General features: G+C 46.7%; 1 protein-coding gene and 1 long non-coding RNA gene across 3 annotated transcripts in view; one reads left to right on the top strand and one right to left on the bottom strand.

The window, feature by feature from the left end:
• Nucleotides 1-939: 939 nt before the first annotated feature.
• LOC138745063 (uncharacterized) lies at nt 940-3,006 on the bottom strand. Its single transcript, XR_011345981.1, has 3 exons — nt 2,474-3,006; nt 1,207-1,293; nt 940-1,024 (listed from the first exon to the last, which is right to left on the bottom strand). It is a non-coding gene; the product is annotated as an uncharacterized lncRNA (long non-coding RNA).
• emc8 (ER membrane protein complex subunit 8) overlaps nt 2,600-21,062 on the top strand; it is a 30,091-nt gene continuing 11,628 nt past the window's right edge. Inside the window, exons 1-4 of one of the 2 annotated variants that reach the window (XM_069902136.1) lie at nt 2,600-2,905; nt 9,259-9,335; nt 14,196-14,265; nt 14,635-14,729. In XM_069902136.1, the coding sequence (XP_069758237.1) occupies nt 2,705-2,905; nt 9,259-9,335; nt 14,196-14,265; nt 14,635-14,729 (443 nt within the window). In that variant the 5' untranslated portion in view covers nt 2,600-2,704. The remainder of the gene's footprint in view (nt 2,906-9,258; nt 9,336-14,195; nt 14,266-14,634; nt 14,730-21,062) is intronic. The other variant, XM_069902135.1, reaches the window with a different exon arrangement.

Raw genomic sequence — 21,062 nt, 5'->3', positions numbered from 1 at the left:
GAGTTTGTACAGGTACAACTAGAGATGCCAAGTAATGAGGTTCACAAGATCATCTCTCCTGATATACTTAAAAGCATCTGCTCTGCCAAACGTGCAGAGGAAGCTGGCCACAAACACTTCAACATATTGTAAATACTTTGTGGTGCTTCACAAAATTGAATGATCTGCTTCTATAGGATATCTGTCTTAAAACATGCCCAAGTGAAATGAAGCCAATTACAACATTCTATCTTTCTGTTGGATGCTCATCGATTATACTAATTGGCTAAATTCTCAGAACATCTGTTTTTGTAAGAGACGTCAATTCTGGAAAATAGAATCTATGTTTTGCTTCCAAAGATTATTTGCACTGTTTTAGAATATACTTGGCAGAACCATAGAAGAAACTGTCTACATCTGTAATTAGACTGTGATCAAAAAAAAGCAGATGGTCTTAAAAAAAAGCTATTTCATAGTTTAGCAGCTAAAATCAGGTTTTGGATCACATTAAAATCATGTAAATTATGTTATTTGTGTTAAATTGTTTGACCAAGATATGGTTTGGATTCATTATGTGATAATTACCTAATATTTATTGTAAGAGCCAACTGTATTGGCTGACAGCAACTTTTAAATGATGCTGAGTTTTGGTTATAAAATTCTCAAATGATACAGAAATACAGTATTGGTCAAACACAGGTTATGTGGAAGGTCAAAGGATGGAAGAAGGGCAGAATTTGAAAATGCCTTGCATGAACATACATGAACATCACTACCAATTATGAACTAAAAAGCAGTGATGGTTAATATACTTAACATTGAAGGTGAACTAAGCACAAATGGAGTTGTGCGCTGATGTCCTTTGGGTGACACATGGATGAATGTAAGGTACTGTTATGATAATAGGGATCACATCCCTACATGTGCCTGTGATCAGTTCTTGTTCTAGTACATCACTTACCAGGCCTGTGGACTTGCAGACTTGAATGGAATACACCAGGGTGATGCTCTGAAGAGGGAAGAGATGCAATGATCCCAGGTGGACCTGAAAATGTAAAGACTATGCAGAGTAAAGGCATCAGGGACCAGAAAGGAATAAAGAGTGCTGTGCAAATGCCCCTGTAAGGGTGAGATCCCCAGCAGCTATATAAGACAATAGGCCAGCAAACTTGAAAGGGAGGACAGCACAGAACTCAAGTGGGTCTGAAATGGTGGAGGCCAACAGACCTTCTAGGCTGGTGGGTAAGCTGCTCCGAATGGGTGAAGGTCAAGCAAACTTGAAAGGAATACATCAGAATGGGTGTGCAAGCAGACCTGAGAAAAGGAAACCAGGGGGTGGAGTTAACTTAAGACAGCCTTAGATCCAATTAGAACATCACAATATTCCTACCAATCATATTGGCCTACTTAATTATCAACATTTCTTCATAGAAAGGCAAAACAAAACATCTATAGATGCTGCATATCTTAAAAAACTAAACGACCAGCTTTCTAGTACCTTAATTTTATTTTAAATTTGCTCATTATTTTTGAGAGCTTGCACTGAATACCTGGATAAATTACCTTCAGCGTTGTGGGAAATGGTTAAAACACAGGAAAAACTCAGCAGGACAGGGTACTTTTTGCAGGATTGCATAAAGATTAAAATACATAAACAATGTTTCAGACTGGAGCTCCTCATCAAGGTATGAGCAAAAAGCAGGCAGCAGGCACCTGATGTTCAGGTGCCTGTATATATTTTACTCATACCCTGATGAAGGGCTCAAGCCCAAAGCCATAGAACACTACAGAAAACAGGCCATTTGCCTCTTCTAGTCAAGTGTTGAAACACCATTCTGCTAGTCCCATTAACCTGCACCCATTCCATAACCCTCCAGACCCCATCACTCTCAGAGTGAAGTTTCCCCAGACCCCTTCCACTAAGACTTATCTCTTAATCTTAGTGGAAAGAGCAATGAGAATAAATGTGAGTAGGCCCTTATCACTTAGATTAGGTCAACGGGACTAGCAGAATGGTGTTTCATAATTTTGTAAACCTCTTTCAAATCTCCCCTCATTCTTCTATGCTCCAAGGAATAAAGTCCTAACCAGTTTAATCTTTCCCTATAACTCAACTCCTGAAGACATCCTAGTAAATCTCTCCACTCTTTCAATCTTACTGATATCCTTTCTGTAGTTTGGCAACCAGTACTGCACACAACACTCCAAATTTGACCTAATGCCTTGGACAACCTCACCATAACATCCCAACTCCTCCACTCAATTCTTTGAAAGTTGGTTAAATCTTTATCCTTGCTACAGAAGTAAGCTCTCTATCCTACTGAGCTTGTCCAGCATCGCAGACTTTCGAGAGAAATGGTGTGGTTTTGAATCATTGCCCATTAGTATAATTAGTCAAACACACCCCTCCTCCATCATTAGGCTTTGCCACTTGACTGACTGACTGACTGGGACATGAGCAGGCGCTCTTGCTCTTTTTATTGGGCCTTCAAACCTGACGCTTCCCGATGATTGGTCAGATGAGATGTCACGTTCTCCTATATCATTGGCTCATCGGGGGGCACGCTTCTGTTTCTCATTGGCGGACTGCGTGCAGTGCTGCCCCGTGATTGGCCGGCCGGCGACCAACCACTGGTGCAGTTCCGGCGTGCGGTGGAGCTCGGCCTCCCTTCAACCGGGCGGCAATGTAGAGGCCTGGGCCCGGAGATCCGAGGCCGGGGTCGCCATGCCGGTGTTCCGACTGTCCACCCAAGCCTACTGCAAGATGCTGCTGCACGCTGCCAAGTACCCGCCCTGCGCCGTCAACGGCGTCCTGGTGGCCGAGAGGCCCAGGAGGGACGGGCAGCCCGTGCTCTTCGTGGACTGCGTGCCCTTCTTCCACGGCACCCTGGCCCTCGCCCCCATGCTGGAGGTGGCGCTCACTCTGGTAAGGGAGGGGGGCTTCGGTGTGTGTGCCGGTTCCCCCCACGTTGCTGGCGGTGGAATCAGGGAGGGTCGAGAACCCGACTTCTGATAGCCTGATTCTTCCTCCCCTCCCTCCCCCCTCCCCCCTCCCTCCCCCCTCCCTCTCCCCTCCCTCTCCCTTCCCCCCTCCCTCTCCCTTCCCCCCTCCCTCTCCCTTCCCCCCTCCCTCTCCCTTCCCCCCTCCTCTCCCTTCCCCCCTCCTCTCCCTTCCCCCCTCCTCTCCCTTCCCCCCTCCTCTCCCTTCCCCCCTCCTCTCCCTTCCCCCCTCCTCTCCCTTCCCCCCTCCTCTCCCTTCCCCCCTCCTCTCCCTTCCCCCCTCCTCTCCCTTCCCCCCTCCTCTCCCTTCCCCCCTCCTCTCCCTTCCCCCCTCCTCTCCCTTCCCCCCTCCTCTCCCTTCCCCCCTCCTCTCCCTTCCCCCCTCCTCTCCCTTCCCCCCTCCTCTCCCTTCCCCCCTCCTCTCCCTTCCCCCCTCCTCTCCCTTCCCCCCTCCTCTCCCTTCCCCCCTCCTCTCCCTTCCCCCCTCCTCTCCCTTCCCCCCTCCTCTCCCTTCCCCCCCCTCTCCCTTCCCCCCCCCTCCCTTCCCCCCCTCTCCCTTCCCCCCCTCTCCCTTCCCCCCCTCTCCCTTCCCCCCCCTCTCCCTTCCCCCCCCCCTCTCCCTTCCCCCCCTCTCCCTTCCCCTCCTCTCCCTTCCCCCCCTCCTCTCCCTTCCCCCCCTCCTCTCCCTCCCTCCCCCCTCCCTCCCTCCCCTCTCCCTCTCCCTTCCCCCCTCTCCCTTCCCCCCCCCTCTCCCTTCCCCCCCCTCTCCCTTCCTCCCCCCCTCTCCCTTCCTCCCCCCCTCTCCCTTCCTCCCCCCCTCTCCCTTCCTCCCCCCCTCTCCCTTCCTCCCCCCCTCTCCCTTCCTCCCCCCCTCTCCCTTCCTCCCCCCCTCTCCCTTCCTCCCCCCCTCTCCCTTCCTCCCCCCCTCTCCCTTCCTCCCCCCCTCTCCCTTCCTCCCCCCCTCTCCCTTCCTCCCCCCCTCTCCCTTCCTCCCCCCCTCTCCCTTCCTCCCCCCCTCTCCCTTCCTCCCCCCCTCTCCCTTCCTCCCCCCCTCTCCCTTCCTCCCCCCCTCTCCCTTCCTCCCCCCCTCTCCCTTCCTCCCCCCCTCTCCCTTCCTCCCCCCCTCTCCCTTCCTCCCCCCCTCTCCCTTCCTCCCCCCCTCTCCCTTCCTCCCCCCCTCTCCCTTCCTCCCCCCCTCTCCCTTCCTCCCCCCCTCTCCCTTCCTCCCCCCCTCTCCCTTCCTCCCCCCCTCTCCCTTCCTCCCCCCCTCTCCCTTCCTCCCCCCCTCTCCCTTCCTCCCCCCCTCTCCCTTCCTCCCCCCCTCTCCCTTCCTCCCCCCCTCTCCCTTCCTCCCCCCCTCTCCCTTCCTCCCCCCCTCTCCCTTCCTCCCCCCCTCTCCCTTCCTCCCCCCCTCTCCCTTCCTCCCCCCCTCTCCCTTCCTCCCCCCCTCTCCCTTCCTCCCCCCCTCTCCCTTCCTCCCCCCCTCTCCCTTCCTCCCCCCCTCTCCCTTCCTCCCCCCCTCTCCCTTCCTCCCCCCCTCTCCCTTCCTCCCCCCCTCTCCCTTCCTCCCCCCCTCTCCCTTCCTCCCCCCCTCTCCCTTCCTCCCCCCCTCTCCCTTCCTCCCCCCCTCTCCCTTCCTCCCCCCCTCTCCCTTCCTCCCCCCCTCTCCCTTCCTCCCCCCCTCTCCCTTCCTCCCCCCCTCTCCCTTCCTCCCCCCCTCTCCCTTCCTCCCCCCCTCTCCCTTCCTCCCCCCCTCTCCCTTCCTCCCCCCCTCTCCCTTCCTCCCCCCCTCTCCCTTCCTCCCCCCCTCTCCCTTCCTCCCCCCCTCTCCCTTCCTCCCCCCCTCTCCCTTCCTCCCCCCCTCTCCCTTCCTCCCCCCCTCTCCCTTCCTCCCCCCCTCTCCCTTCCTCCCCCCCTCTCCCTTCCTCCCCCCCTCTCCCTTCCTCCCCCCCTCTCCCTTCCTCCCCCCCTCTCCCTTCCTCCCCCCCTCTCCCTTCCTCCCCCCCTCTCCCTTCCTCCCCCCCTCTCCCTTCCTCCCCCCCTCTCCCTTCCTCCCCCCCTCTCCCTTCCTCCCCCCCTCTCCCTTCCTCCCCCCCTCTCCCTTCCTCCCCCCCTCTCCCTTCCTCCCCCCCTCTCCCTTCCTCCCCCCCTCTCCCTTCCTCCCCCCCTCTCCCTTCCTCCCCCCCTCTCCCTTCCTCCCCCCCTCTCCCTTCCTCCCCCCCTCTCCCTTCCTCCCCCCCTCTCCCTTCCTCCCCCCCTCTCCCTTCCTCCCCCCCTCTCCCTTCCTCCCCCCCTCTCCCTTCCTCCCCCCCTCTCCCTTCCTCCCCCCCTCTCCCTTCCTCCCCCCCTCTCCCTTCCTCCCCCCCTCTCCCTTCCTCCCCCCCTCTCCCTTCCTCCCCCCCTCTCCCTTCCTCCCCCCCTCTCCCTTCCTCCCCCCCTCTCCCTTCCTCCCCCCCTCTCCCTTCCTCCCCCCCTCCTCCATTCACTGGACTTTTACTATCTGAAGTTTCTTCTTCATCATGCAACTCTTCTACTTCTCTATTTCACAACTTCTGTTTAAAGAATTCCAGGAGGCTAGTTTTAACCTGGCTGACGGTTCCCCCTCAAATTATTTGGCACCCTTTTTTTGTTTCTTAACATGCAGTGTGTAAAGTGTTTCACTGGTGCAGAGTGCTGCATACTAAGTTATTATTAGTTTTTGTAATTATTCCAGTGTTTCTCGGGCGGATAGAACAGTTTCAATCTGGACTCTTCACTCCTACATTTTATTCATGTCGGGGGAAACTTGATATTGAGGGTATTTTCCCCAAACCCCCATCTTGAAGGGATTTTTGGCAAACACAAAGTGCTGGAGGAACTCAGTGGGTTAGGTAGTGTCCATGAAAGGCAATAGGTGTTTGGGAACAAAACTCCATATACTGTGCCTGCTGCCTCACCTGCTGAAGTTCCTCCAGTTTTTCAGGATCTCCAATCTTATTTACCATGATCAGCTGTTTTGTTAGCTGAATGGCTAAAAACTGGGATGAAATTTTACCAGTTACATCTTTTTGTGATTGGAGCAACTTGAGGCAAGGAATTGAGATTGTAGTGCCCTTGTGTCACATTGAAATGTAGGAGCAAAGTTTGACTTTAATTTTTTTCCTCCTCATTTGTCTGTTTGTATTACATTGATATCAGTCTGTCAAATCTCCAGGATCAAAAATGATCTTTCACCAAAATGTAAACCCCCAAATATTCATCCCTTGCTTTCCTACATTGGGTACTTGAGTGAAAAGTACAGTATTTGAAACATTTGTGCATGTGCATTGTGTAGATCCTAATGTGGAAATGGGTGCCCCTGACCTAATAAATAAGTCCTTTCACCAGACATTGAAGAGAGAGAACTCAAGAAAATAAACTGTTACCTAATGGCCGAAAAATGGGTGTTTTAAATTGGAAAGAGTAAAGTATGGATCGTCTTGTATACAATGGGTGATCTGCCAAATCAATTTGTCTTTAAGCAGATTGAAGTTTTTTTTCGCTCCCCCCTCCATTCACTGGACTTGAAGTCTTGAATCAAAAATTGTAAAGGACTTTAGTCATACAGAAACACAAACTGAATTTATATAAATTTAGATCTTGAAATATCTAAAGCAAAATGGGCAAAATGATGGACTGACTTCATTTGAAACCTGTTTCTTTGAGAAGCACATCAGTTGAATACAAGGATGAGTGTTCAAAAAATTAGGTGATTTTTAGAACTGATTAAAAGAAACTGGACGACTGCAATGAGGCTTTTAAAATATAAGGAGCCACGATTAGAGGTTCATCAGTTTGTTGGAAACAGGGCTAAAGAACATATTCTGAAGAATTAGGCATGTTGATGCAAAATTAGATTATCCAGCACAAATTCTAAAATTAAAACCAGTTATGGAATATTTGTCATTAAAAAGGGTGAACAAGATTGGCCCTCATCTCCTAAACCAGTTACGAGGATAGATAAGAGAATAGAGCTGCTCAAAGGCTGAGAGGTTTGATATTCTTTTATGAAATGAAGAATCTGCAGAGAATGGATGGCTGTAAGTGTTTTGGAAAGGATAAGAACCAGAGCATGTATTTATGAAATAAAGAGGAAGAGAACTGAGTTTTTGCTTTTCTTTTGGAAAAATATTCCTGTCCATCTTGCCTCATTTTTCCATAAGCTAATTTATTGAAAACTTTGCCCACAATTTGATCATAACCCGGTTCACCCATCACCCCTATTTGCTCGCCTACATTGGTTCTTGGTTAAGCAGTGATTCTTTAAAAAATACTCCCTGTTTTCAACCCTTCCATGACCTTGTGATCACCTATTCCTGTTTTTTTTTGTTTTCCAATTTTAGTTTCTTAATCTCACACTTCAGCAGTAACCGTTGTACTTTCACTGCTAAACTGATTCTTTCCTAAACCACTTGCAACTGGTAATGACATTAAAAATAAAATGATCAAACTATATACAGTAAAAACACCTGGTATCCAGAAGATTGGTAGATGCCAAATAACTGAATTTTCCAGTTGCTTGAGGTGATTGGTGAACTAATGGCAAAGCGTGCAAATTTTAAACTTTTTTTTAACCTGTTTATTTCTGCTTATTTTGCCAGTTGCTTGAATTCCGGATAATAGGGGTTTTACTGTACGAGTTCAATGTTGACAAAATTGAGGACACTACACTCATGTATGTAACCTTAACCCAAGTTGGTCTGTGTGAAACTTCAGCAGACTGCTTTCTGACATAGTTTAAAATATCTACCCTGTGACAAATGATGAACATGTTATCCTCTGCATAATCTCAGGTATTGCTCTATTCCTCCATTGTAGTTTTCGATTTCAGAAACATTTCACCTTGAGTTTACAGTATTTGTATAAAAGTTTGCTTTGTTGAAGATTTACTGTGGGGATTTCAGGAACTGAGTTACAGGGAAAGATTAAGCAGGTTTGGACTTTATTTCCCACGAGCATGGAAAATTTAATAAAGGTTTTTGATACAAAATTATGAGGGGTTTTGGCTGTAAATGCAAGTAGGCTTTTTCCGCTGAGGTTAGATGATATTCAAACCAGAGGACGTGGGTTAAGTGTGAAAAGGGAGAAGTTTAGGGAGAACATTAGGTGGAATAGCTTCAGACAGAGTAGTGTGAGTGTGGAACGAACTGCCACTATAGTGGTGAATGTGGGCTCAATTTTCATATTTAAGAAATTTTTGGATGGGTACATAGATGGGAGAGGTATGGAGGGCTATGGATTGGATTCAGGCCAGTGGACTAGGCAGAATAATCGTTTGGCACAGTAGAAGCCTGTTTTCTTTGTTGTAATGTCCTGTGGTTGTCCCAAAGCAGCATTGACTTCTGTTCTATACCACCATTTCCTCACCACCATCAGATAAATAGCATTATGATGTATCAGGTCTTGTCATAGTAAGCCCAGAATGTGTTAGTGGGGATTTCTTTTTAAAATTAGTGTCTCAAAATAACAGCAAAATATCTCAGAATTAGTGACACAAATCTCGTGGTTTCTAAAGTCCATCTGGTTCCTTGGTATCTGTTTAGTGGCCTAAAGGTGAGGTTCAAAGACTATGTGCTTAAAACAGAAATGATCCAGGATCATGCAACAAAGACATTTGGAGATGAACCCCACCCCGCCCTTAAAAAGACAATAAAATTGTTTTTTTCTGTAGCTTGCCCTTGTGCTCGTGTTTTACGCTCTTGCTTGTTACTGTTGCCTTTGTCTTTGCCTCTTTGTCCTGACCCTTACCACTAGCTAACATCTTGTCCATGGTACCCTTGTCACCAGCTATCATCTTGCCCATGGTACCCTAGTCACCAGCTATCATCTTGCCCATGGTACCCTTGTCACCAGCTATCATCTTGCCCATGGTACCCTTGTCACCAGCTATCATCTTGCCCATGGTATCCTTGTCACCAGCTATCATCTTGCCCAAAATAGCATTTCCACAACTTCCCTGCCGCCTTATCTTAGTCATGAATTTAGTCTACTATGAGCTTCATGCAACATGGCAAGTTTTCCTGTCATGCAGACATACAGGACGGTAACAAGCTTTTCTGGCCCACTTTCCTGTGCCCCCTAATTACACAAATTAACCTACGATTTCCCCCATACGTTTTTGAGGGCAAGGAGGAAACTTGTATGGGAAGAACTACAGCCAGGGCCAGATTCGAACCACTGGCAGCATAAATGTCGCGCTAACTGCTGTGCTATTAGTTCCGCATTGTAAATTTTCTCAATTAAAAAAAACTTTTTCCTCAGGTGGACTCCTGGTGTAAAGAAAATAACTATATAATAGCTGGGTACTACCAGGCAAATGAACGCATGAAGGACACCAGGTATGTAAGTTATCTTAATTATAAGATGGGTTTCATTCTAAATAAAAAACTTTAACTAAGTTAGTATTTCCTAACCTTCTGAGGTTCCCCCTTATTGTAACCTGCTCTCCAAATTGATGGGATGATGGCTAATTCTAATGTGATGCACAACTCCATTGTTGTATACAAAACTGCATACTTAAGATTTCAAATTTATTGTCCGAGTACATTCAACTCTGAGATTCCCTTTCCTGCGTGTGCGGCAGAATCTCCATTAATTGATAGTGCAAAAAATAAACTATACACAGTGTAAACACATAAACAAGTAAAGAACTATAAACATAACAAATGTAAACAAACTGGAATACAGAGAGAGGAATAAGAAAACCAAAGTACTCAAGTAAGAATCTTTAAATGAGCCCCTGATTGAGTTTGTTGTTGAGGAGTCTGATGGTGGAGGGGGAGCAGCTGTTCCTGAACCTGGTGATGCGCGTCTTGTGGCACCTACACCTCTTTCCTGATGGCAGCAGTGAGAACAGAGCGTGTGCTGGGTGATGATTACTGCTGCTACCTGACAGCAGCATTCTCTGTAAATGTATTCAATAATGGGGAGAGTTTTTCGGTGATGTCCTGGGCTCTGTCCACTACCTTTTGGAGGGCTTTACACATAGGGGTATTGGTGTTTCCATACTTGACCTTGATGTAGTCGATAAACACACTTTCCACTGCACCTCTAGAAATTTGCCTCGGTTTCTGATGTCATACTGAAGTGCCAGTTAATGAAGTAGACAAAGATGATATAGTCAAACAATAATCATGGCTTTTATTAGCAGAAATGAATGGTACAATAATGAAAGACAATGGGTGCATACACGGTTATACCCAAGGGGAGTGTCATTAATGGTAGAGATAATACACGGCCAATGAGCCCCTGATTGAGTTTGTTGTTGAGGCAAGGCTAACCGAAAGGAAGACTGACATATCAAACCTACACAAACTGCTGAGGAAATAGTGGCTTTCTTCGTGATGCCATTGGTGTGTTGGGTCCAGGAAAGATCCTCCAAGATAGTGACTCCCAAGAACTTAAATTTGCTCACCCTCTACCGCTGATTTCCCCCAGTGATCACTGGATTGAACACCTCTGGCTTTCCTTTCCTGAAATCAACAATCAACTCTTTGGTTTTGGTGACATTGAGTGCAAGGTGGTGGTTGTTATGCCATTCAGCCAAATTTTCAATCTCCATCCTGTCTGCTGATTCATCCCCTTCCTTTATATAACCTTTATACAACTTGTCTTCCTTTTTGTGTGAGCAGTGGGCATGTATTCCTGAACGAAGATCAGTATTATAAAAAGTGTTTTCTGTTGGTTCATACAGTGAACACAAATGTTATTGTTTTGCCATCCCAATTTTGAAAGCTAATTCAGTTTTGAGCAGCTTTCAATATCTTCTGACAGTACAAAATGGGCAACAGATCTGCCAGTGTTTCTGTTTGGTCTTGATTGTGAGATGTGACTGTTTGATAACAGTCTGAATAAAAGGATTTCTTTGTTTAATAAGCTGTATGTTTGTCACTGCAGTTCACTGATGTAGGTTAAGCATCATGCAACATTTGGATCACAAGTGGCAGGGAATGACCATCTGAACCCATCTATCTCCATCTTCATGGCCACTGTTGAATTTCCCCCTCCAAGAACTACATCAGCATGCTTGAGAACATAGCTGGACCAATCACATAGCTGTAATGCAGGTCAAAGACTGGGTATTCTCAAAGGAGTGTCTGATTTCCCAAATTCTTTTTGCCATCTTCATGATGCTGGTGTCACAGGTCAATTGCTGCTGCCTGCAGCAGCCTATGAATCCTGAAATCTTGTCTGTGGGGACTTTGCATGTTCTATGTTCCCCTAGGTGCTCTGATTTTGCCCACAACCCAAACATTTATTTTAAATCAACTAATACAGTAAATTAACCTGAATGTAGGTAAAAATGTGGGTGGCACCATTAGCTTGGCAGTTAGCACAACACAGTTACAACGCCAATGACTGGGGTTTGAATCTAGCACTGTCTGTAAGGAGTGTGTACATTCTCCCCATACAAGTGTGGGTTTTCTCTGAGTCCTCCAGTTTCCCCTTAGCCTTGAAAACATACCAGATTGTAAGTCATTTGGGTGTAGTTGGATGCATGGGTTTGTGCGCTGAAACCTGTTGCCGTGCTGCATGTTCAAATTAAATTTTTAAATCAAGCTGCTGTGGGTATGTGACACTGGTTACAGGGAAATGGTGGGGGAATTTAATTGCTCTGCTCTGGAATCTGACATTGAATTGATGAGCTTAAAAAAAAAAATCCCCCATGTCATGAAGGAACATGGTAGGGAGAAAAGTTCACTTGCCTGAATTAGTGGATGTCCAATAGCAATCTGTTCAAGGCCATTCAGGACAAAACAGCATCAATAGATATTCTAAGCCACTATGGCTGCACCTTAATTATAGTCTGCTTCTACATATTCACATTACCTACCATTTATGTTGGTGTACAAGACAGAATTTGAGCCTTAAAAATGTCACTGCAAAACCAAGGTCTTGTGCACCAACTCGTACAGTCCTACCATTAAAAAAATTTTCTAATAAAACTTGTGTATAGGAAGCTAGATTAATAGTAATATAATTCTGTCTACATAGCTTCGTTTGCTGTGCTGTTATTTTAAGGTAACAGTCGCCATTTGCAACAGCTGACGGGGTTTCTTGGAAAGGCTCAAGTTTTCACTCCTTCATAAACAGCAGCACTCTCTCAGGGTGAACATTAATCTCCAGCTACTGTACATGCTAAAATTATACTCCACCATTTTTGTTCCTGTAAAAGAACTGATGCCCAAGTAACGTCACTAATGTTTACATTACACCAGATGGGAACGTTTAATGCATATTATGGTATGTAACTGAAAGTATTTTGCCATTATTTCACATGAATTACCTAAATTTTAAATAACCAATACTGTATTGCTTAACTGAGAGTGCCAACCTGGTAAAGGACCATTGGAACAGTAAGCTCTCAACAGTAAGTGTCAGACTTGGGGTAATCTTACAGAGAGACTATAGTGCAAAAGCTACATTTTAAGTGGAAATTCTGGAGTCGTCTTATATACCCGCTTGCTATGCTGACATGTACAGTATTTCTGTAGCTCCTCCCCAAGGGTTCACATGATGATCATCTTGGAAGGATCAGCATGTCACCAGCGACAGCTTTCCCTCCAGCTGATGGATCTTCCTATCCAACATTAGCCACTTTCAGGTGGCCAATTTCCCCGCTTGTAAAGCCGCATATTTTGGCAATATGTGGCTGTTGAGGCCAAGTGAATGTGCAGGAGGCGCTTATATGGTTATATAGCTTGCAAGGCGAACTTTATAACCCTCCTCCGAGAGGGATGATCGCCGCAGCACAGTGGCCTCCCCAGCCATCTGAATGCAGCCGCCTTCGGGATGACAGTCAGCTGGCGAGTGCCTGACAGCTCCTCTCCCAGCTGCCCCTTCCCCCTGCGCAGGACATCGGGGCAGCTGGCTGGGCTGTCAGCGCGGGGACTGCAGGGCTAGAGCGGCTGGTGGGGGAGAACGGGGCTGGAGCGGCCGGCGGGGGAGAAGGGGGGCTGGAGCGGCCGGCGGGGGAGAAGGGGGGGCTGGAGCAGCCGGCGGGGGAGAAGGGGGGGTGGAGCGGCCGGCGGGGGAGAAGGGGGGGCTGGAGCGGCCGGCGGGGGAGAAGGGGGGGCTGGAGCGGCCGGCGGGGGAGAAGGGGGGGCTGGAGCGGCCGGCGGGGGAGAAGGGGGGGCTGGAGCGGCCGGCGGGGGAGAAGGGGAGCTGGAGCGGCCGGCGGGGGGAGAAGGGGGGCTGGAGCGGCCGGCGGGGGAGAAGGGGGCTGGCTGAAACAATGCCAGTACCTGGCTCGAATGCTGTACCTGTCTCCGCGCTGATAGCCTGCGCTGGCTGTCTCAGCTAACAGCCAGCCATCCTAACTTGACAGCTCAAGGGACAGGAGCTGGAGTGCGCTCAAATGCGCATCCCGGAGCAGCTGTGCCTTCAGGTGGCCAGCGCTGCGCTTTTAGCGCTGCCACCTGAACAGCAAATCAAAGGGCTGCTTTCTCTTCTTCAGGCGCATTCTTAGCGGAGAATCCACCTGAAGAAGCCTATTGTGTGAAAACCTCCAGAAGGATTGTGGTCATTCAAGTAGGGGCCCCATCACCTTGCCATTTCAGATATGGGTTGATGCTATTTTTGTGATACTTTACTCTGCTGGCTGAGGTTGGATTGTTACTGATCCTTGTGCAAGTGATGTTAAGCGTATTCCGTCAGGCCAGCTGATTGTTTTTTTGTGTGAGAACCACTTGCTTGCCATAAAGTGGAGTGAGTGCAAAACTAACTGAGGTTCTGATTGATTTATTTGTTTTTATCTCAGCAGGATTTCTGGCACCAAACCACAACTTAGTACATGAATATTCAATGCTTAAGCCTTTACACAAGTTGTCATAGGCCTGAATCATTCAGGGGTTAAAGGATTTATTTACTGATTCTGAGAAATGGGTCTTATATAAAAATAATGGGAATGGAAAATTAAAATAGTAAGAAAATGAAAATTTGAATCCCACTAGTTTTAAAGTAGTATTGAAGTTGGACTAGTGTTTTGTCAACTCTCTCCATTCTTTGCCCCGATTCATTCTTTGCTTAGGGGCCTGTTGCAAAGTAGATGCTAATTCTTCATTTTAGACAGGTCATTCTTATTAAATAGTTGAAAAACAAATTGCTTCTGATGTACTTTTGCATTATTTGTAATTATGCATGAGTGATCTTATTCCTTTTGGTTATAACACTTGCTATATTGTGGGTTTGTTTTGCAGCCCAAATCAGGTTGCTGAGAAGGTTGCTTCTCGAATTGCTGAAAGCTTCAGTGATGCGGCCCTTATTATGGTATAGTATTGTTACCAATGAGTGTCTTACAGATTAAGTAATAGAATAGATCTTTTTAGCATTACAATTAATTATTTATGCCATTGGAAGCCAATCTGCCCTATTAGACGCAATCTCTGAAAATTGAATTAAATTAGAATTTTAATTTCAGTATTTTAATAGTTCGAACTTTCATTTCCCTTCTGCAGTGGGCAGATTTGCCGTTGTAATCACCAGACAAGATAGCCACAAGTGGCAATACTTTGAATCGGGACATCTTTGATAAGAGGGTAGAAGCTGGTAGTAGAGGGAAATAGAGCTAAACTGGATCTAGTTGTACTTGTCATATACTGCTTGTAATACTTTTGACTCCAATAATTGTCTCTTAAGGTGGATAATCCTAAATTTACCATGGAGTGCGAAGAACAATCAATTGTAGTGTACGAACACCGTGAAAACAAATGGCGGTGCAAAGACCCAAACATGTGAGTGAAGATGTCAATGTGCTTTGGTTATATGGAACAAACTTGAGCACTAACTGTTTTTCCACAGATTAAAAAAAACATGTAGAAAGTGTGTATCTTGTATATTTGTAGATGTCTGCAATGGCTTCGTTGATAATATTCTAATTGAGGAGAATGTGATTCAGGACAATTGGATGAAGATTCCTTAATTCTTTGAAGAGCAAGAGATTGTTTGTCTTTTTAGCCTATTATCTTGGCCACTTTGAAGGATCTGAGCAGAACCCTGTGGGGTCGGTGCCTATTCTAAGAGTAACCCAGCTGGTCCCCTTCTCTTTGAGCCCTTCATTTTTTTCCAGCTTCCTTTTAAACAAGATTTTCACCACTACTACCCCAAGGAACAATCTGTTCATCAGTCTAGATAGACCAGCCATTCTCCCTGGGTGCCTTATGGCTCCCCCTTGGGGCCACACCACATTTAAGTAAGAGCCTTGTTTTCTTTTCACCTCGTGTAACATTTTTTTGTTTTTTATGTAGTCTGTAGGAGAGAAGTACAGAAGAAACCAAAATTTCTTCACAGGAAAAGGCTCATAAACCGAGCAGAGTCCGGGGGTGGGGAGGTATAGCTGGAAAAAGGTTGAGAGTGGCTGGTTTCGACTCATGGGTTTTTTGAATATTTTAAGTTTTAAGAAAATGCAGAATATAGGACTCAATTAATATAATAACAATAATACATTATATGTAGAATCATAGAAAAACATTCATAAGGTCTAGGGTAAAGAAATAAAAAGGAAAGGAGCGTCCCTCTTCTCCCAGCTCCCCGTCCCCAGATTCAAAAGGAAAGGGGACAGACAGCAGGGAGTAGAGGGAGAGAAAAAGAAAGAAAATGGAAAAGGAAAAAAAACAACAGGATCAAGGTTTGACATCTGAGTCACATCATTTTAAAAGTATTCAATTTCTAATAAGGAGTCTACTCATTGGCAAATATCAAGATAAATTATACAATCTAGGCATTTCAGTAATCTCAATAGGTTGCCAAATTTTGACAAACATACTATAAGTAATCTTCTCAAAGGGAATACAGCTCCAATGATCAATGTGAAGTAGGGAATTGGATTTCTGTGTTACTGCTATACATTTCCTGGCTATTAACAATGCATAGACTCATGATTTTTAATACTGCTTATTATGAAACCCTTCTCTTGCAAAGAGGGGGCAACCTGAGCTTCCCCAGGTTATTGACTTGACAAAAGATCCTCAACAAAGGACTCATTGACTGCAAATCCCACCTGCACACTGTAAAGCTGCGTGATTCAGAAATGAGTGGGGGGGGGGGGGGTGGGTTGGGTGGAGACTACTCTTGTGCTTGAAACAGTCTTTTTTATAAAATACATCTCGACCTCCTTTTAGGTATTGGGCCTGTTGATAAAACCCAACATTTTGCATGATTTCTTTGGTTTCCCAACAACCATAAAGAAACTAAACACACCCTGTTTTTAGAATCTTGTTTGCCTCATTTTCTTGTCATATAATGCTTTATATCTGTCTGCATTCTCATCTGCCCATTTTCAGGCAGACTTTATCTTGAGCCTTTTGGTTTCTTTGTGCTTCCTAAATGTGCAGATATCAAAACTTCCAATTGCTCATCCAAGGCAATGTATGCAGACAAGAAGTGATCCTATTGAGCATCAGAATTTGCTGTCTACTTGTCAAGGAAAAATATGAATTACTTGTCAATCCTTACACAATCATTTCTATGACTTCCATTTCAATGGCTTTGATCTTCATAATGAAGATCATTTTATTAAATGGCTTGCTGAAAGTCTGTCTAATTGCATCAGTTTCCTATTTAATCATCTGTACTTCAAAGAAGAAATTGGAGTTGGTCAAGACCTCTAAATCCTTGCTGGGTTTTTAATGATTCTACTTTTTTTCATGTGATTTCTAATTCTGTCCCTTACTGTTTCTCAAACTTTCCTGATCAAAGGTTAATCACCTGGTTTCCAGAAACTGAATAACTGAAATCTGAAATGTTCCACTCTGTCATCACCTGTGAACTTACAGATGTTTGCAAGTGTATGCTATACTTTCACTTAGCAGTCTCAGATTTTTCCTGTGTGGACCAGGTGATTTATACACCTGAAGTGTGCCTTTTCTTTTTACCTGGATAATTTTCTGCCCATCCACAATGTCAGTAGTGAATATTATTGAGACTTCAGCAGCTTTGGCCTAAGTAAGCTGTTCTGGGTGCCTTCATGAATAAATTTCCATTTGCTTCTGATCTGCCCCAACTTCATTCTTGGTTTTTATTCCACGTTCTCTTATTCCTTTTACTGCTTTTTTTATGTTCTGTAATTGGCTTAGTTTGTGTCACATTAACAATCTAGCAACTTGGGTTTTAAATATCATCTTTTACACTTGAACATCCAAAGGATTGGCTTTAATTTCCTTACACATCTTCCTTGAATTGTAAGCTATACCTGAAACCTCTCCAAGTGCATCTACTTTTAAGAAGGCCTTTTGTGTTTATTTGATTGTTGACTAAGATTTTCCAATTTGGGCTAGATTTGTTATTCTATTCAAATTAGCTATGATCCCATTGACTGTTTTTGCATTTGTGGTTTGAATAGTTTTCCATTAGCTTTCTAATCCTTTTGATGGTTTTGAGGTTTTCCCCAGTGATCATCGTCTTGCTGATCAAAGTTTTCTCCATTCCTCTATGCTTCCTATCTTTTTCATATCTTATTACTCTTGTGGCTTTCCCAATCTATAATTTCTCTGCAAATTTACTCATTAGTTGGTAACCTGCAGAATAGTCCAAGGAGGATAATTGAGCCTGTTATCCAGAAATTATCCTGGAATTATCAAACATCCTTACTCACCAGCACTGTAACATTCTCAATCCGTGCCACTTCTTCCTTATACCGCCTTCCCTTAGCACCTCTTCCTTATGCCGCCTTCCCTTAGCACCTCTTCCTTATGCCGCCTTCCCTTAGCACCTCTTCCTTATGCCGCCTTCCCTTAGCACCTCTTCCTTATGCCGCCTTCCCTTAGCACCTCTTCCTTATGCCGCCTTCCCTTAGCACCTCTTCCTTATGCCGCCTTCCCTTAGCACCTCTTCCTTATGCCGCCTTCCCTTAGCACCTCTTCCTTATGCCGCCTTCCCTTAGCACCTCTTCCTTATGCCGCCTTCCCTTAGCACCTCTTCCTTATGCCGCCTTCCCTTAGCACCTCTTCCTTATGCCGCCTTCCCTTAGCACCTCTTCCTTATGCCGCCTTCCCTTAGCACCTCTTCCTTATGCCGCCTTCCCTTAGCACCTCTTCCTTATGCCGCCTTCCCTTAGCACCTCTTCCTTATGCCGCCTTCCCTTAGCACCTCTTCCTTATGCCGCCTTCCCTTAGCACCTCTTCCTTATGCCGCCTTCCCTTAGCACCTCTTCCTTATGCCGCCTTCGCTTAGCACCTCTTCCTTATGCCGCCTTCCCTTAGCACCTCTTCCTTATGCCGCCTTCCCTTAGCACCTCTTCCTTATGCCGCCTTCCCTTAGCACCTCTTCCTTATGCCGCCTTCCCTTAGCACCTCTTCCTTATGCCGCCTTCCCTTAGCACCTCTTCCTTATGCCGCCTTCCCTTAGCACCTCTTCCTTATGCCGCCTTCCCTTAGCACCTCTTCCTTATGCCGCCTTCCCTTAGCACCTCTTCCTTATGCCGCCTTCCCTTAGCACCTCTTCCTTATGCCGCCTTCCCTTAGCACCTCTTCCTTATGCCGCCTTCCCTTAGCACCTCTTCCTTATGCCGCCTTCCCTTAGCACCTCTTCCTTATGCCGCCTTCCCTTAGCACCTCTTCCTTATGCCGCCTTCCCTTAGCACCTCTTCCTTATGCCGCCTTCCCTTAGCACCTCTTCCTTATGCCGCCTTCCCTTAGCACCTCTTCCTTATGCCGCCTTCCCTTAGCACCTCTTCCTTATGCCGCCTTCCCTTAGCACCTCTTCCTTATGCCGCCTTCGCTTAGCACCTCTTCCTTATGCCGCCTTCCCTTAGCACCTGAATATGGGAATATTTAAAACTGATTCTACTCTTCAATCCAAATCCCAGTTATTGCTGTGTACCTGGTTATTGTTTGTAATGTGCCAGCCATATTCATTATGTTCCAGGTTAACAAATCATGTGCACATATGTAACTTGGGTTTTCTTATCTGATTCTGCCTAAAACCATCCCATTTATGATGTTTCCCTCCCACCTAATACTTCTAGCTTTTATGCTACTTTGGTCATGTCAAATTGATTTCAACCTCCCTGGGTGTGACAACAACCTGAACCATGCCATCCAAGCAGGGTCGGCACTACTAGGGTGCGGATCTCCGAGGGGCGCAGACAGGGGGACCAGATGTCCAGTGTGTTACTGGGCCCAACGCCAAGGGTGAGGGCCTCAGTGATGGCTAGCATCAGCGCCCTCTTCCACATCCAGCTGCACTGCCGGGCTGTGTCTGAGGGACAGCCCAATGATCTGGTGGAGCACCTCAAAGCCTCCAGTGGCCAGCTTTACCACCCCAACTACCCACTCCTGCAGCTCTGCACCAAGCAGGCCAAAGCTGCATGTGAGCACCTCCTTTGCCACCAGATTTTCCCTCTCCTCTTTGAGGGGCGAGATGACCACTTCCCCGGCTGCTGTGGAGCCGAGCCTGCTGTCACGAATGCCGTCATTCTTTTCTGCTGCCCCATTCTCTACGAGTGGATGGTGGGAGAGCAGGTCAGATTCTCCATCGTCCACTTCATCTTCTCCATCGTCCACTTCATCTTCTCCATCGTCCACTTCATCTTCTCCATCGTCCACTTCATCTTCTCCATCGTCCACTTCATCTTCTGCATCGTCCACTTCATCTTCTCCATCGTCCACTTCATCTCCTCCATCGTCCACTTCATCTTCTCCATCGTCCACTTCATCTTCTCCATCGTCCACTTCATCTTCTCCATCGTCCACTTCATCTTCTCCATCGTCCACTTCATCTTCTCCATCGTCCACTTCATCTTCTCCATCGTCCACTTCATCTTCTCCATCGTCCACTTCATCTTCTCCATCGTCCACTTCATCTTCTCCATCGTCCACTTCATCTTCTCCATCGTCCACTTCATCTTATCCATCGTCCACTTCATCTTCTCCATCGTCCACTTCATCTTCTCCATCGTCCACTTCATCTCCTCCATCGTCCACTTCATCTCCTCCATCGTCCACTTCATCTCCTCCATCGTCCACTTCATCTCCTCCATCGTCCACTTCATCTCCTCCATCGTCCACTTCATCTCCTCCATCGTCCACTTCATCTCCTCCATCGTCCACTTCATCTCCTCCATCGTCCACTTCATCTCCTCCATCGTCCACTTCATCTCCTCCATCGTCCACTTCATCTCCTCCATCGTCCACTTCATCTCCTCCATCGTCCACTTCATCTCCTCCATCGTCCACTTCATCTCCTCCATCGTCCACTTCATCTCCTCCTTCGTCCACTTCATCTCCTCCTTCGTCCACTTCATCTCCTCCATCGTCCACTTCATCTCCTCCATCGTCCACTTCATCTCCTCCATCGTCCACTTCATCTCCTCCATCGTCCACTTCATCTCCTCCATCGTCCACTTCATCTCCTCCATCGTCCACTTCATCTCCTCCATCGTCCACTTCATCTCCTCCATCGTCCACTTCATCTCCTCCATCGTCCACTTCATCTCCTCCATCGTCCACTTCATCTCCTCCATCGTCCACTTCATCTCCTCCATCGTCCACCATCTCCTCCATCGTCCACTTCATCTCCTCCATCGTCCACTTCATCTCCTCCATCGTCCACTTCATCTCCTCCATCGTCCACTTCATCTCCTCCATCGTCCACTTCATCTCCTCCATCGTCCACTTCATCTCCTCCATCGTCCACTTCATCTCCTCCATCGTCCACTTCATCTCCTCCATCGTCCACTTCATCTCCTCCATCGTCCACTTCATCTCCTCCATCGTCCACTTCATCTCCTCCATCGTCCACTTCATCTCCTCCATCGTCCACTTCATCTCCTCCATCGTCCACTTCATCTCCTCCATCGTCCACTTCATCTCCTCCATCGTCCACTTCATCCCCTCCATCGTCCACTTCATCCCCTCCATCGTCCACTTCATCTCCTCCATCGTCCACTTCATCTCCTCCATCGTCCACTTCATCTCCTCCATCGTCCACTTCATCTCCTCCATCGTCCACTTCATCTCCTCCATCGTCCACTTCATCTCCTCCATCGTCCACTTCATCTCCTCCATCGTCCACTTCATCTCCTCCATCGTCCACTTCATCTCCTCCATCGTCCACTTCATCTCCTCCAT

The sequence above is a fragment of the Narcine bancroftii genome, chromosome 10 (assembly GCF_036971445.1).
Source record: "Narcine bancroftii isolate sNarBan1 chromosome 10, sNarBan1.hap1, whole genome shotgun sequence".
NCBI lineage: Eukaryota > Metazoa > Chordata > Chondrichthyes > Torpediniformes > Narcinidae > Narcine > Narcine bancroftii.
Note: the sequence above shows the minus strand (reverse complement) of the source record. Positions and strands in the feature narration are given on the sequence as shown.